The following is a 17,011-nucleotide window of genomic DNA, read 5'->3' as shown; positions in this document are numbered from 1 at the left end:
AGGAAGCAGAGGATGATGGTAGAGGGATGTTTCTGTGACTTGAAGTCTGTTTCCAGTGCGGTTCCGTAGGGCTCGGTGCTGGGGCCCTTGCTGTTTGTGGTGTACATAAATGATTTGGACTTATATGTAAGGGGTATGATCAAGAAGTTCATGGATGACACGAAAATTGGTAAGGTGGTAAACAGTGAGGAGGATAGCCGTAAACTCCACTATCAGTGGACTAGTCAGGCGGGCAGAGCAAATGGAATTTAACCCAGAAAAGTGTGAGGTAACGCACTTGGAAAGGGCTATCAAGGCAAGGGATTACACTATGAATGTAGGACCCTGGAAAGTACTGAAGATCAGGGGCACCTTCGTGTGCATATCCACAGATCCCTGAGGGTAGGAGGGCAGTTAGATAAGGTAGTTAAGAAGGCATATGGGATACTTGCCTTTATTAGCCGAGGCATAGAATAAAAGAACAGGGAGGTTATGCAAGAACTGTATAAAACGCTGGTTAGGCCACAACTGTAGTATTGCATACAGTTCTGGTCACCACATTATAGGAAGGACGTGATCACACTGGAGAGGGTGCAGAAGAGATTTACCAGGATGTTGCCTAGGCTGAAGGGGTCTGAACTATAAGGAAAAATTGGATAGGCTTGAGTTGTTTTCCTTGGAGCAGCGAAGGTTGAGAGGGGACCTGATAGAGGTGTATAAGAGTATGAGGGGCATAGATAGGGTGGATAGGAAGGCACTTTTTTCCATTAATAGAGGGGTCGATAACCAGGGGCATAGATTTAAGGTAAGAGTTAGAAGGCTAAGATGGGAGTTGAGAGATTTTTTCACCCAGAGGGTGGTGGGAGTCTGGAACTCACTGCCTGAAAGGGTGGTTGAGTCAGAAACTCTGATAACATTTAAGAAGTATTTAGGTATTCACTTGCATTGCCAAAGCCTCTAGGGCTCTGGGCCAAGCACTGGAAAATGGTATTAGTGCCGTCAGATCTTTGTCGACCGGCACAGACCAGATGGATCGAATGGCCTCTTTCTGTGCTATAAATGCCTGAGTCTAGATTTGCAAATATACTCAATGGCAATGGCAAAAACTTCGAAAATTAACCCAAAGCGCTTCACAGAGCAGAATCAGAAAATTCCAGTGAAGTCAATGACTTTGAAAATCAGTGGGATGTGCAGGAGGCCGATATGGTGCCTCCCGTTTATCGCCATGGCTGAAGATGAATTTCCGTCTCGCCATGAGCTTGTGACCCACACATTTGTAATGGCAAAGAGCTTCTGTACAGCCTCTGCTCTATATCCCTGTTGAGCTGCAGAATCAGAGGCATTGATTGGGACCTCCTATGCCCACCAGCATCAGGCATGAGCGGACAACATGGCAAGAAGGCCAAAAATCGGTTCCACATCGTGAAATCGGTTTATGATCGTCTGTTCCGCTCGCTGGTGGTGGGGCTGCGTTCCCCGCCATTGGACGTCGGGAACCTCATTCTAATACATCAGCATATCATTATAAGGCCAGCCTGCTGGACTCATCCTCCCCCTGCTGCATCATCCGCACACGATGGCATGAAAACACGCCAACGCGTTTCACAACAGCTTATATAAAGCATGCAGTCGGGAGGCTGCATGTCGCTGGGGACTTCAAGGTTTGTTTGCTTACCTTGCTTCGGTCAGCACTCGCAGTCATCAGCATCAGGCTTCACAGACAGCACCACATCACTTTTAGGGGGGCTTACAGCAGGTCCCTATCTACCAGATCAGCCATATGTAGGTGGCTCTTCAATGGCAGCAGGGCAAGGTCTTGGTCGGGGAAAGGGGAGAAGTGGACGCAGGCAAGGGAAGAGGCTGCAGGACGAGAGCTGTATTGGGGAAGGAGAGTATATCCTAGGGTGTTTGTGGTGTTCCATGTTGATCTGTGCAAGTGGCCTCAAGATGGTGAGGGCTGAGGAGGCAGTCTCCAGAGGAGATGAAGCCAGATGGACATGTGAGGGTGTGTGTGAGAATGGGTGGTGATGTCCCTTGAGCTGGCAGTGAGTGAGATGCCAGTGAATGTTTGATGGGCTTGAGTGTGAGAGTTTAGAGTGATGAAAAGGTTGCCATACCTAAGTGCATGGATGAGATCATTCATTCTCTATCTGCACCGAATGGCCAACCTCTTCTGTGCAACATTGGCACTGATCACCACTGCCATCGCCTACCAAGTCAGAGTGGTAATGTAGCTGCCACTCCTGCAGCCAGAACAGGGGTAGAGGACATCACAGTGGGCCCCCACAGCGTCCAATAGGTGCTCAAGGGCTTTAGTCATCTTGCCTTTCGGGGCCATGTCTTCTTCACTGCAGTCCTGGGCTGGAAGCACTGAGTGCAGTTGTACTTTAAATGTGGTGCCTGGCGTGATGAAGCTGTGAGGTAGGCGAATCACAGCCCGCCCGCCATTGAAACAGCGCGTATCCCAGGAATACATAAATAATATGGCAGGTTTAGAATGCTACAGTGTGAAAAGCCACCATTGCAGCTGGTGGTGTAAAACATCATTTCACCCGCACGCAACTGCACTTAGTGCAAATCTGGGACAATTCCGCCCATTATCTCTGTCCCATAGCTATTGCATTCTTTGTGAGGACAGGTCACCTGCTCCTTTACTGGTAAATTGCTCCAAGCACAGTCCAGGCTCCTTTCAGACACTTTTGGATAAAAACAATTCCATAAATTTTACTTAGCTGCAATAAAGTTGCATAGCCCTTTAAATAAAGCAACTGCAAGGCCCATCTTGTCTGCTTCATGCTGCTTTTCTCAGGAGTGCACAGCATAAGCATTGCCCAAATTTAGGATGGTGGCATCACCTGGCATCAGCCAGTTAGACTGAGTGATGTTAGGAGTGCAATTTCAATGTGTTTGGGTGCATGCAAAGGGCAGTGCTGCCTGCGACCATATTAATGAAAAACACCCCATAGGCAGTACAGATAACAGCTACAGTGCTGCCTATCCCCAGGGAAACACACTAAGCCTGCACAGCACTGCCACAAGTAGTGTGCTACACGAATGAATTTCTTGCTTATGTGTCCCTGATTCAAACTTGTCAGTACTTAGCTGCAAAATAAAAAAATAATCTTGTTGATATGATTATTTTCTGTTTTAGGTCTTAGAAAGTTGAACGATGTCAAGAATATAGTTATCAACCCTTACCTCTCTGTGGATGTGGCAAACAATATCAGCATGGAATATTATGCCCATGGCACACCGATCCGAATCAGCCCCATTTTGAATCAGGATCTACCATTCATTGCAAATAAACTGGATGAGATTAAAGGAGGAAAGAGCACCATTATAGCCTTCACCATATGGTGTCATTTCAACACTTTTCCAGTTGAACCGTACATTCGAAGGCTCCAGAACATCCGCAGGTCAATTCTACGATTGCTGGACAGGAGTCCAGACACACTGGTTGTAATAAAGACTGCCAATGTCCAGGCCCTTCCACGGGACGTCAGTCTCTACAACAGTGACTGGTATTCCTATCAACTAGATTTAGTGATGAGGAAGATGTTTGAAGGCATCAACGTTGCATTTGTGGATGCCTGGGAGATGACAATAGCACATTACCAGCCACATAATATACACCCCAAGCCAGTGATTATAAAGAATGAAGTAGATGTGTTTCTTTCATATGTGTGTCCTTTGCAAAAGGGTTAAATATAGTTTTAGATATGTTCCAATCAAGTTATTACAGTCTTAATACTAATGTTGAAAATGCTATGAAAACTAACAATGCCATCAGAATGCTAAGGTGTATGGAACTGCCTGATATTAATATACATGGCAGTTATTTCCACAGAAGCTTTCCTAATCATCCACTGAATATTAAAAATTCCAAGGAAAAGATGTCAAATTTAATATCTTTGGACAACCAGAACCACAGTCTCTAACATTAATACACCAGTCTAGAAATTTGGTGCACCTATTTCTGGCCTTGCAGGCTTCCATCACAGGACCAGAATGGTAAGGCCCAAGGCACACCCGATACTGGCCACCAGCCTCATTACTGCTGAGCAAGCAAACTGTGCACAGCCCGCTGACAGAGTAGAATGGGAGATTGGGCAGTTGCGGTGCCAATGCAATCAGCTCAAGATGTAGAAGTGGCTGAGAGGTGGGAGGGTAACCGTAACGGGGTGGGCGTAGTGAGGACGAATGAGGGGGAGTATAGCAATGGGCGAGGCGGGTGTAATGGTAACTGAATTGGGGAGAGATTGGTGCTGGATGGCAGGGTGGAGGGGTGAGGGTAGTGGTGACCAGATGGGGGAGAGGCTGGCATGGACAGTGGGACAAGAGGGTAGTAGTGGACAGGTGGATTAGGGGGGAGGGTAGAACTGACTGAGTGGGGGAAGAGGGTGTCAGTGCCCAGGAGGTGACTGACATTGGCTGAAGTGAAGGTTTGGTCATGATGAGCAGGGAAGGGTTGGGGAAGGCAGTAGTGATGTCAGAGGGGATGGGAAGTGATGGTCAGCAGCAGCCCACATTTTTTGAATTTGGAGTCAGGGTGAGCACTCCTGCTCCTCGGCTCCACATTCAGGTGAATATATATTTTTAATTGTTACCTAGTTGATTGTGGTACTTTAAAAAACCACCTGTTATGCGAAGATAGTCCTGTTTCCTGATTTTTTAATTTATTTATTCTTTCATGGAATGTGAGCATCTCAGGCAAGGCCAGCATTTGTTGCCCATCCCTAATCGCCCTAGGACATTTTTGAGGGCATTTAAGAATCAACCACATTGCTGTGGGTCTGGAGTCATGTGTAGGCCAGACCAAGTAAGGACAGCAGAATTTCTTCCCTAAAGGGCATTAATGAACCAGATGGGTTTTTATAACAATCACTGATGGTCACCAGTGTTGAGAATAATTCAAGAATGGATGTCTTCATTACAAATCTGCATACTCACTCTGAATTAGGACTGAAAGCACTTGTGCTTTATTTTTTAACTATTATTAAATCGATGAACTTCCAAGCTTACACTTTTAACATCATCATGCTTGCTGCTGAACTGCAAACAACATCCACTCTGTCAATGAAGCATTAGATGAGAATTATTTTCTCCATTAAATCATGAAACAGAACAATTTTTATTTGAGATCCCTGTCTGGAGAGAAATCTAGCCTGAGGGGAGCAAATACTCTTTCTTTCAGCCTGACACAATATCATTACAATGACTTCCCTTCACAATGACAGAATTTGGTTGACTTATACTGCACAATATTAAATTATCATTATTTCTGATTTAGTTTGCGCAATAAATGTCTTTTTTCCCTTGCTGTTACTGGATTTATCACTTCTGTATATTTCTTCATAACTTTATTTGTAATTTGTTGTTGAGTTTGATTCATTCTAATTTTTATAGGGAAGTAAAGATGTCTAATAAAAGTGATGAGTAACTAAAGCTTAAGATCCATCCAATGGGTTCCTGGTTAAATGTGCAGTGTGTAAGATAAAGTGGTCACATTATTTAAAAGTTGGGTTTGGCACCATCTGGATAAGATAATACATCAGGACACAGACAAAGAAGAATGTGACTGATGATGTAATGGAAGGAGCTAGGGTAATATCAAGGCTGTTTGTAACCTACGGAGAAATCAGAAAAATGGGTCTTGATATTAACCACTCCATACCCAATGTTGGGAGATAGGAGCAGTTCAAATGCTAATAGACAGGCAATGTGCTCCCAACCTGATATATCTATCTGTTTCCATTTTCATGACAATGGACTGCCTGATTCTTAAGTGTCCCTTTTTCAAGAAGAAATTAGGCAAACAAAGAAACGACATGAGAAAACATTGACAAGTCAGGGAAAACCCAAAGATGTTTTATAAATGAATAAAGTATTGCTGAAAAAGGACATTTTGACGAAGCTTTTTGCCTTGCACTCATCAGAACAATCGCAAGAATGCCACCGTCAGGGGAAGCAACAACTTTATACTGTATGAGAAGAAAGTGCTGATTGGTTGGCAAATGGACACTGGTAGAGGTGTTGCCATGGTGTCCACTTGCCAACCAATCAGCACTCTCATACAGTATAAAGTTGTTGCTTCCCTTGACGTTGGTATTCTTGCGATTGTCCTGATGAGTGCAAGGCGAAAAGCTTTGACAGTATCTTTTTATCAGCAATACTCAAGTTACCAAATGCATAAAGAACAAAAGGCTAACTAAGGAAAAAGTAGGACAGATCAGAGGTGAAAAAGGTGACTTGTCTAAAGAGGTGGAAGAGGTAGGCATACATCTTAATGAATATTTTGTGTGTTTTCATGAAAGAGGGATGCAAAGCAGACATTATAGTTGAGGAGGAGTGTGAAATATTGGATGGAATAAACATAATGAGGGTAGAAATATTAAGGAGTCTAGAAACCTTGAAAGTGAATAAATGACTAGGTCCAGATAAAATGCATCCCAGGCTTACAAGGGCAGCAAGGGAAGAAATAGTAAAGGCTCTGATCATAGTTTTTCATTCCTCTTTGACCAGAGGCATGGTGCGAGAGAACTTGAGGACGACTAACATTGTACCAATGTTTAAAAAGGGAAGAAGGGGTAGCTAGAGTGATTACAGGCCAGTCAGCCTAACCTCAGCGGTAAGAAAATTATTGGAAAAATTCTGAGAGGTAGTATAAATCATCATTCAGAAAAGCATGGATTAATCCAGGACAGCCAGAAAGGATTTGTTAAGGGAAGGTCATGCTAACAAACTGAATTTTTCAAGGAGGTAGCAGGGAGGTTGAGGACAGCTGGTTTGATATTGCCCGAATGGAGAATTTTAGCTATGAGGGAGGGTTAGATAGCATTTTTTTTTAAATACAGGAGATTGAGCGGAGATTTAATTGAGGTGTATAAAATTATGAGGTACCTAGATAGAGAGGATAGGAAGGACCTATATCCATTAGCAGAGGGGCCAATAACCAGGAGCATAATTTTAAAGTAATCCGTAGAAGGATTAGAGAGGAGTTGAAAATGTTTTTCACCTAGAGACTGGGAATCTGGAACTCATGGCCTGAAAGGGAAAGACACAATCCTCATCGTATTTTAAAAATATATGTACTTAAAGTGCTGGACCCTACAGGGCCATGGTCCAAGAGCTGAAAAATGGGATTATGCTGGGTAACTCTTTCTTGGCTGACACTGACACCTTGTGCTAAATGGCCTCCTTCTGTTCTATGAATTTATTATGTTTCTAAAATTGATACAAGCGCTTTAAGTATCAGTCAATCATACAGGAAACTAAAATTAATTTTCCTGCACCACTCTCTTCCCATTGTCCTATATTTTTTCTCTGCTTCAAATATTTCCCCAATTTTTCTTTAAAAATGTGTCTCTACCTGAATATTTCCCTATAGTAAAATATTCTATACTCCAACAACCTGCTGTGCAAAAACGTTTCTCCTTACTCTGTTATGATGACTTCTCAACATTGACTCCCCAACCATAGAACCATAGAAAAGTTACGGCACAGAAAGAGGCCATTCAGCCCATCGTATCTGTGCTGGCCGAAAAAGAAAAAAATACAAACTAGCCACCCATTCTAATCCCATCTTCCAGCACCTGGTCCGTAGCCTTGCAGATTACAGCACTTCAGGTGCAGATCCAGGTACCTTTTAAGCGAGTTGAGAGTTTCTGCCTCCACCACCAAACCAGGCAGTGAATTCCTGACACCCACCACCCTCTGGGTGAAGAGGTTTTTCCTCGTGTCATGTCCCCTCTAATCCTCCTACCAATCACCTTTAAATCTGTGACCCGCCTGGTAATTGACCTCTCCACTAGGGGAAACATATCTCTCCTCTCTATTCAATCTTAAATAAGCAGCTGAGATAGATTTTCCCTAGTCATCCTATAAAAATTGTTCAGAATTTCAATGCCCACTATTAATATCCTCTTAGCCTTCTCTGCTCCAGCAGAATTAGCCCCAGTATCTCAAACTCTGAGTTTCCTGTCCCTACAATAATTCTGGTGATTCCATGCTGAATGCTATTTATAGCTTGAATGCCCTTTCGATAATAGAGCACCCGAAGCTGTACTCTACTCTAACTCTGGCCTGACTAATTATATTTATAGATGCAGCAGCAAATGATTGCATACTCACAAAGGACATCCTTATGTGATGTAAATGTCTACAGTGAGACTTTTGCAGCATCAGTGTCAATTATATAGATGCTTTATTTGTTCTACACAAACTCCTTACAGCTCCTGCATTTGTACATGTGATAAATCTATGCTATACTTGGGTTCAACACATTATGTGCTGCAGCTGTAAAGCAGGATTTGTTATGATCCCTGTCACCTCCGTGCATTGAATTTAATGAATCCAAATTGAATTAGTTCTTCCCTACTATTTGTGCTGCAACAGTGTGAATTTATCAGTTCAGATCAAGTTAGAAACTAGCCTACACTCAGAGGAATAATGTAGCATTCAAAGTGAGGAGATAAGTAACACCTAACAAGGTAGCCGTCCAAAATATAATTCCGCTTCCTTTAGTTATGAAGGCTCCACCACCATTTTGCCATTACCTCATGAGTAGCCCGGGAACTAAAATGCTAAATTCACTTTGATGGTCAAAATGGTAGCAGGTGTACTGATATTTTAAAATAACCTGCTCATTTCATTTCCCCATAGGGATTTTCGGCAGCCATTCTCCTCAGTACCTTTAACTAAATTCGAGTGTATTTTTTTTACTCAATTTGATATCCATCTCTGAGCTTATACACAATTTGGATTTATATTTGGTAGGGAGAAATGCTCTAATTTTTAGGGTGACATGCTAACTCACCTCATCGGACTTTCAGCAGGCAGTGGCATCATCAGCCAAGCTTCAGTGTACTTCAGTGTTTTAAATAAGATTTGGGCGGAGCTGGCTAGTTGAGATTTACCCCTGGTTAAGTGCAAATGGCATTTCAATCTGAAAATCCAGGTGGGCAGCCAGTTGTCAATAAGACATGAAAAGAAATCAAAACTCTGTACGTCAAGCTTTATTCTTTTTTGCTATTTTTAAAATGGACTTTTGTTGAACCAAAAGATGGCTGCTACAGGTTATATGACTCACAGGGGTCCTGGAAGCTTCCAACAAGAGTTAAAAGAACAAAAGATCTCCCCTTTCAACCTTGTGGAATCTCTCACCCCATTAAGGGTGTGAGTAAGGACATTAACCAGGGGACTCTCAGAGATCGAAACTGCAGAGTTATTAACAGACCCATCTCACTCCTGGGACTGTCCAGGACCAATTCAAAAGGGGACCATTGAGGGGACAGTGGCTGTCATTGGCATCTTGATAAGCTTACCCCTCTAGCCGAGTCACAGGGTCTGCCCAGACAAGGGCTTCCCGAAACAAGATCCTCAACGTGGTGGTGACTCTATCAGAGGCTAATGACTGGGACATTATAAGCCATAATACAAAGGCCAGACCCAGGCACCAGATAAACATCCCTTTCGAAATCATTGTGGAGGAAGGAGGTCATATGACTCAAGTGACCATTTTGAAATCTCTATATTCAGTTGAGAACTGAGGAGTCTGCTGAATTAACACCAGCCGAAAAGACATCCAGCAGGACTCCTAGCTGACCAAGCAGCTTGTCACCGTGTCTCAACTCCTTGAAGACTGTTTGATTTTTAAGAGTCTTTGATCATCGTCTGCCAAGTGGTCTAAGCACAGAAATCCCATGGTGTTGCACCATCATTCATTTCAAGGATTTCTGTGCTACTGTCTCCAACCAGGGACTCATCTGAACTGAACTCGACTATAAAGGAAACAGGACTTTGACTTTCGGGGCTCTAGAAATCACATGAACTAATATTCACTTTTGTGATTCTTTTACTGTGAATGGCAACTAAAACTGTGGGGCCAGCTTGTCACCTCCTGGGGGGAGGGGTTCACTTGATCATAGGCATACAATGCCCAATCAAGGAACTGAATATCGGGAAGGCGGGTGGGGTCAACTGAGATCCAGCCCCCTGCTCTTGCTGCTGACCACCCCCACCCCCCGAATTCCTCTCCCTGCGACCCCCCCCCCCCCCCCCCCACCCCCACATTACTTACCTGTGGCCTGGGTCTTCTGCGATCCCAGGACTCCAGTAGGTGTTTTACCTGCAGCCACAGCCAGGGCTGCTGAGGACAAGATCTGCCAGCCAGAGGCTGGCATCTCTCAGTAGGCGAGAATTCTGCCTCCAGGATCTTGATTCCAGGAGATGGGTAGACAGTGGCCTCACCACTGCCTGACTGGCTTGTGGTTTGGCGGGCCTTCTCAAAAAGAGGCAGCATGGCTCTCTCGCTGGGTCTCCAGCTGGCAGACAAAGCTCACGACGCAGTAATAAGATTCTGCCACTTGAATGAGGAAGGGAACTTTATAGGTCATGGAAATGCATTATAAGATTTAATAAATAACAAAAAGTTCCTCCAGTTCCTCCCCAAAGATCCAGAAGATGTTGTGACTGGAAGAAGATAATTCAGCTTTCCCTTCACGTGAGACAGGCTAAGGACCACAAAACACTGTTAGAATCCTGCTGTAACGTAGCCCCTGTTGTCCCAGTTTCAGAGAGAGCTCCATATGTTAAGGAGTTTCTTTTTTTTTGATCCATTTGTGGGATGCAAGCATCACTGGCAAGGCCAACGTTTATTGCCCATCCCTAATTGCCCTTGAAATGGAGATCGTGAGCTGCCTTCTCAAACTGCTTTAGTTCATGTGGTGTAGGTACTCCCACATGGTGGTACTCCCACAAAAACAGGGAGTCAATACCTTTGGAATTCTGATTGAAAGATCATCAACTTGAAATGTAAACTCAATTTTTTTCTCTCCACAGATGCCGCCAGACCTGCTGAGTATTTCCGGCATGTTACTCCATAGCAGTCATGTTCCTTTAGCATATTGTGTTCCCTCCCCACACAGGTAAAAGAACTGTTTCCAACCATTGAGAGAACTGCAACAGGGGGAGGAATACCAATATTGCAAATCCTAACTCCACACAACTAGGATACTCTGCAAACAACAAAGACAGGCAGGAGAGGCTGTGGGATATGGCAAAGTTGGAGGCAGATTAGGAATATAAAGCTGGCAAAGACAGGGTGGGGTAGGCTCATCATAAGTAGCCTGTTTCAAGTGCTTTCCCTATTTTGCAATGCTCTTACATTCAGCCACTATTTATTCAAGGTCAAATGTTTGTAAAGCTCTTCTGTTTTTTTCCCATGACTGGGAATGCCTTGAAGGAACAGACCAGACCTTTCAAGCTTGTAGCTACTGCCACAATCCACACCATTTCTATACTAACTCCATTATCCTATCTAAAGCACCAGCACAGCAGTCATTTCACTGAGAGTCACCTCGGTCTTAAGGCCCCAGGGATCATTGGGGGGTATTGCCAATTCACATGCAGGATAAGATGATTGTCATTACACACTAGCTGTAAATTAATGGAATGCAAGCCCTTCTGTTTGGAAAACAGATGTTGTCAAATGAGAAACAAAAACAAAAATTGCTGGAAGAACTCAGCAGGTCTGACAGCATCTGTGGAGAGGAAGACAGAGTTAACGTTTCGAGTCCGTATGACTCTTCTTCAGAACGGTTCTCGAAACGTTAACTCTGTCTTCCTCTCCACAGATGCTGTCAGATCTGCTGAGTTTTTCCAACAATTTTCGTTCTTGTTTCAGATTTCCAACATCCGCAGTAATTTGCTTTTATCTTAGTGTCGTCAAATGAGGTTTTGTATGATACACCTCTATACTATTACACCAATTGCCCCTGTAGTCTGTAGAAGTGAATATCTCTGTGTTTTTGTTTGTCTATTTCCATTAAGAAGGATAGGAAATGTGCGGTCCATCAATCTTAATGCAATGGTGACTAACATAGCTAATGGGAGGATCAGACCTCGACCTCCAGTCGGAAAGATGCCCTTTGTTTTGATCAAGGACATGATGCAAAGAATAGAGAAAATAAAATCATTTGATTTTAATTAATGTCAACTGTATTAGTAACTTCACTGATGTTTATACTTGACAGCAACAGAATTTTATAGAATTCTAGACACGGTTTCTATTCACACTCACAAAGTGTTATTATTAATTCATTATTTAATATTGAATAGCAAGTTCTTTTCACCTTATTGCTGAAATTCCACCAGCAGTGGAATCCCAGTTTCCGAGAGTTTTTAACTTCTGACAAGACTAATCATGAGCCACAGGCAAGACTGGGGCAAGGATTTTCTCAGCTGGAAACTTGCATGTCTGCTCCACAACATGGACCAGAGTGACTGTCCCACTTAGTTAGTGGAGTTGCATTAGCCTCCACAAAGGTCCACATAAGGCCCAAGTGAAACAAGTGGTCTGGGCCCCAGAAGGAAGGAATTATTCGGGGGAAATGGAAGACGCTTATATTTTAAAGGCCCAAGGGAATACTGGCAGGGTCAAGGGCACAGGGAAGCCTGCCAATGGTGGAAATAAGTCATTTCCTATCAGCATCTAGCACCTTAGATGCACCACACAATCAGCGGTTTCAGCTGCTTGACCCTATGCCATGCCCACACATTGACCCCATAGCTCCAATGTGATAAGCATTGAAGGGTAATAGCTGGCATGATCCAAGCATAGCCTAAAATGAATTTGGAAAAATTTCATGGTCCAACTCTTTTCTGTACTTTGATAAAGGGGGAATTCTCCTTCACAATGCCATCTGATATCAAAGAACAAGGAAACATTCAAAAAATGAGGCGTACTGTTTTGATTGGGATTTACCCTCTTCTTGTCCTGTCCATCACATGAAAACAGTGTTTAAGGTTGGGGGATGGATCCCTGAAAAATTTTGCTGCCATCCACCCTATTTACTGCCACTTCCAGGGTCTGCCATGTGAAAGGCGTTGGTAGGAAACAGCAGTAGAAGGAAAACAGCCTCCTCTCTCCAGTCAGCATTTACCTGCTGAAGGCCCAGACTCAGATGAGGTCTTAAAGGGAGGTCTCAAATCTATAATTGATGGTTACAGCAGCAGATGAGGAAAGGTAAGCACAGAGGCAGGAGAATTAAAAATAGTGTCCTTTGTGATGGGGAGGCTATGGAGTCAAAGCTCAGCTCAGTTTGGAAAAGGCTACTCACAGAAATGTTCAGCCTGAAGCAGACGGAGAAGGATATGGGGTTGGTGGCAAGAATACTCATTAGTGCCGTTGTTGAGTAACAATGGTTTTGGTCTTCCCCAATAGCTGGATGTGAGATATGAGATAAGCAATGAAACATTACAAAGGTGGAAGAAGGGTAGAGCTGGGTAGCACCATAAGTGTGGAAGCTGACCCCAGGATGGTGTATAATGTCACCATGGAGCAGCAGGTAAAGGAGGAAGAGAAGTGAGCCAGGAATGGATGAAACGCTCACAACATAATTACAGAGGAGCAAAGCTTTTCGGCCATCCATTTTGAAGAATTTTGGGCTTTCAACACAGGCTTTTAATATCAGGTTTTACCAAAAACTAAAATACTGCTCTTGAAACACAGAATGTGGACATTGATGTCTACTCTTACATAAAGCTAACATAAATCCTATGGAACAGCAACTGTCAGGAAGCTGGTCAACTGGGAACCATGAGATGAATAAAGGAATAGACCTTTTAGTAAAAGAGCATGATGGATTAAAGCATGAACAGCAAGTGAAGCATAATCCATGTGCAGTCGATCACAATTGAAGCAAAATTACAGGGGGGCTGGTTTGAGGTCGACGGTGTATTGAGGAGCGGATCATTTCTATCAAAACACCATGAAGCAGAGGCCTTTGAGAAACTAGGACAAGTTGGAAAGATGTCAGAGATATTATTGCTTCCAACTGTTGAATCGAGAAAAAAATTACAAAATAATTGCTGGCTTGTAGTTTTCCTCAAGGACAAACTTTGAAAGACATTGGTTAATAACAAGATAAGCATAGCATAACAAAGAGAGTTGTCTTCTCAAACTGTGAGGAGAGAGCAGCCTGTTCTATAGAAATAAAAGAGCATAAAAGCAGCCATTTAATAGCAATTTCTAGGAGACAAAAGAAGCAGTTAAAGAAAGTGTCAACAAAGAAATAACCCGTCAGGTTCCCGATTTTTCTAGTGTTTCTAGTTGCATTCTATCAATGAGGTTATGCAGCATCTTTATCTGACGAGCTGTGTCTTAATATCAATAAAATTATTTAGGAAAATGTTACATTTCCACCTCATAGCTTAAAGAGTTAAAAACCTTATAAACCTGACGGGCAGAATGTTTCACTTGGCATGCAGGCGTGCCCAACCCGCTCGAGCATGAAATAGCGCATGACGACATCCCAACATCATTGCACACTCGCGCGATATTTCAGTCGACGGCACCCACAGGCAATTAAGAGGCCTATTAAGGCCATTAACACAGTAATCAACGGTGATTTTTCATTACCCGTCCAACGTCATGGTTGGCGGGTGGGCAAATCAGTCAGGCAGCCTTTGCTTTTTTGAGGAAACCTCATCCAAGGGCGGGATGAGGTTTCCAATATTAATTTTAAAAAAGATAAACACATTTGGACAGAATTTATATCAGCCATATGTTCAGGCAACTGATCCTGATGCATGGGCATTTTTTTCAGCAGTTAAAAATCTTTATTTATGGCTTTTGGATTCATCAGCTACCTGAAGCAGCTCTCTGCCTTCAGGGAGATTTGTGAGCACTCCCCCGTGCCCGCACTGACTTCAGTGCTCACCCTCCTCCCGCCCCCAGCCCAGCAGCGCTGAGCGCTTCAGTGCACCTTTCACACTGGCCAGCCGTTAATTGGCCAGCCAGTGTGATATCCCGGTCGGGGGTTGATCGCAGGCAGCGGCCCGTTTCCCAGCCGCTTCCGGGCCCACATGCTGAACTCAAATTCTGCCCAATGTCTCCTCATTATAACATGCAAATGCCACTTAAATAATTCTCGTGTTTTCCTTCCAGTACTTGATCTAGAAGTTCATTCCACACATTGATACCCTTTGACTGAAGAAGTAGAATTCTTAAATTGTCATATACTAGTTCTGCCTAGTTCTACCCCTGCAGTTCAATTTAAAGTATCGGCCCAGATTTTTTTGCAGTGGCGAGATTAACAATGTACACCATCTGATATGACAATCCTGCCATCGATAACTTCCTCCACATTTCTCTGCATTTCTAATTAGAATAAGCTGCAGCAAGAATCGCAGCCCATTGGAAGCAGTGCAAACCTTACACCTGTGGATCAAAGATCTCTGGATATCGTCTCACCCCTACCTCTCTAATAAAGGATGATTTGCCAGAACAAGTGAACGAGGCTGTTCCATCCAAAGTTCTTGTTAGGAACACAGGAATTGCTAGGTGAAGAAAGACCATTGTCCATCTGGTTCACCCTTTACTATAGATTGCATGATAAAGCAATTATGGAATGGTTGGTTAATCATTCCAATTAATCTCTATCAGTCGGTCTACAACAGACACTGACATACTCATGTAAAATCCCAGTGTTGTAAAGCTTTGGGAACCATAGGTCCAAAAAGTCTCTTGTTCCTCCCAAGCAGGCTATGCTCATCCAATGTCATGTCTCAAATTACTCATAAACTGTTTTCCCAATTTTCCGGAGTTTCCGCTGGGAGAAACATCTAATGCATGTTGTTGTGAAAATCTAGTTCATAATTCATATGTTTTAGAAGATAACTTGTGGTTTTAGGAATATAACTTTTAGGTTGGTGGTTGAAATATTAAATGTACAATAAATGGTATCATTTGATTAAGAAACTGGTATGCATCTAATGTATATGTAAATCAAGCCATGAGTTAATTGCAGTTAAAAGGTAACTTGTGTTTATGCAATAAGGTCAGAGTTCATAGTGAGAAACTTAAAAAATGGATGACCCATCTCAGGACCTCTTGGTAGAGCCAGGATGCCCATCATTATATAAATAAAATAAGCTGAAAGCAGCTTTGTAACATTGGGGGTTTTTTTTGGTGGACCCAGGGAACCTGGAGAGAGGACAATTGCATCCATTAGAAATATAAATGATTCATATGGGTTAAAAAATTGAAGAGTTGTGTTGAAGGTAAAATAATTCATTTACATTTCTGTCGGAGACCATTCCAAAGCATGCCACATTGTCATTGAGATGGACTTTAGGGTAGAAGATTCTTTTGTTTTAAGTTATCTAGGTATTTTGCTCAGAAAGCAGGAAGTTGCAGTTTTGCCTTGGCGAAGACTGCATCTCATTGAATTGAGAGAGCCACAGAAGATGATGGTGTTAGTCCAACCTGCACATTAAGCAGGGGAAGTACTAACTTTATCATTCATTGTGTGGAAAGCAGTTGGGGCTCAAGTTCAGTTTGGATTTTGTGAGGGGAAAAGCGGCTGGAAGATTTTCCTAGTTTGCAGCTGAGGAAGAGTCTTATAGCAGGATGCAGTCAGCAGAGTTAACTTGGAATCTATGACAAAGCAGTTGGGTATCTGTCGGCAACTAGAGCAAAGAGCTGAGGTAACCACAGTTGTGAGATATTAAATAAAAGTTGGAGGGTCGCTTATCCAAAAAGCTAATGGAAGGATCCCTGTAAAATATTACCTCAAAATAGATGGAACACCGAAGAGAGTTAAAGTGAATTCCAGAGAGCTGTGGCATACCTTGTGGATCGATCCCTAAGGAAGTAAATGAACCTTTAAAATTATTGTAATTTACAAGCAAATTCTTGGGGCACAGAAGGAAAAAGCAGAACTGAGTTCATAGCATAAGTTACTATAAACTATAAGTTATTATAAACTATAGTAGCGCTTGCTTTGTTTAATTTTCTTTATATTTGTAATAAATTTTGTTTTTGTTTAAAATGTGAAATCTTATGACATAGTTCTATCAGTTAAGAATTAGGTGTTTGTATTTCTCTTTAAACATTCTCTAAATTTATTATAGCAATGTGTTGCCCACAGCATGTGGGCTGTAATTTTTGCGCTGACTCACCCATTTTCCCTCAAAAATCAAAGTCTGAGAAGGGGCTGCCTGCAAATTGCTAGCGGTTATAAAAATAGAG

General features: G+C 42.8%; 1 protein-coding gene across 1 annotated transcript in view; it reads left to right on the top strand.

Moving 5' to 3' along the window:
- The window catches only part of LOC144691882 (NXPE family member 3-like), a 67,359-nt gene extending 63,675 nt beyond the window's left edge, over nucleotides 1–3,684 (top strand). Inside the window, exon 6 of the mRNA XM_078560459.1 lies at nucleotides 3,131–3,684. Within this exon, the coding sequence (XP_078416585.1) occupies nucleotides 3,131–3,684 (554 nt within the window). The remainder of the gene's footprint in view (nucleotides 1–3,130) is intronic.
- Nucleotides 3,685–17,011: the final 13,327 nt, after the last annotated feature.

The sequence above is a fragment of the Cetorhinus maximus genome, chromosome 16 (assembly GCF_964194155.1).
Source record: "Cetorhinus maximus chromosome 16, sCetMax3.hap1.1, whole genome shotgun sequence".
NCBI classification, from domain to species: domain Eukaryota; kingdom Metazoa; phylum Chordata; class Chondrichthyes; order Lamniformes; family Cetorhinidae; genus Cetorhinus; species Cetorhinus maximus.
The sequence above is the reverse complement of the archived record's forward strand: the minus strand, read 5'-3'. Positions and strand labels throughout refer to the sequence as shown.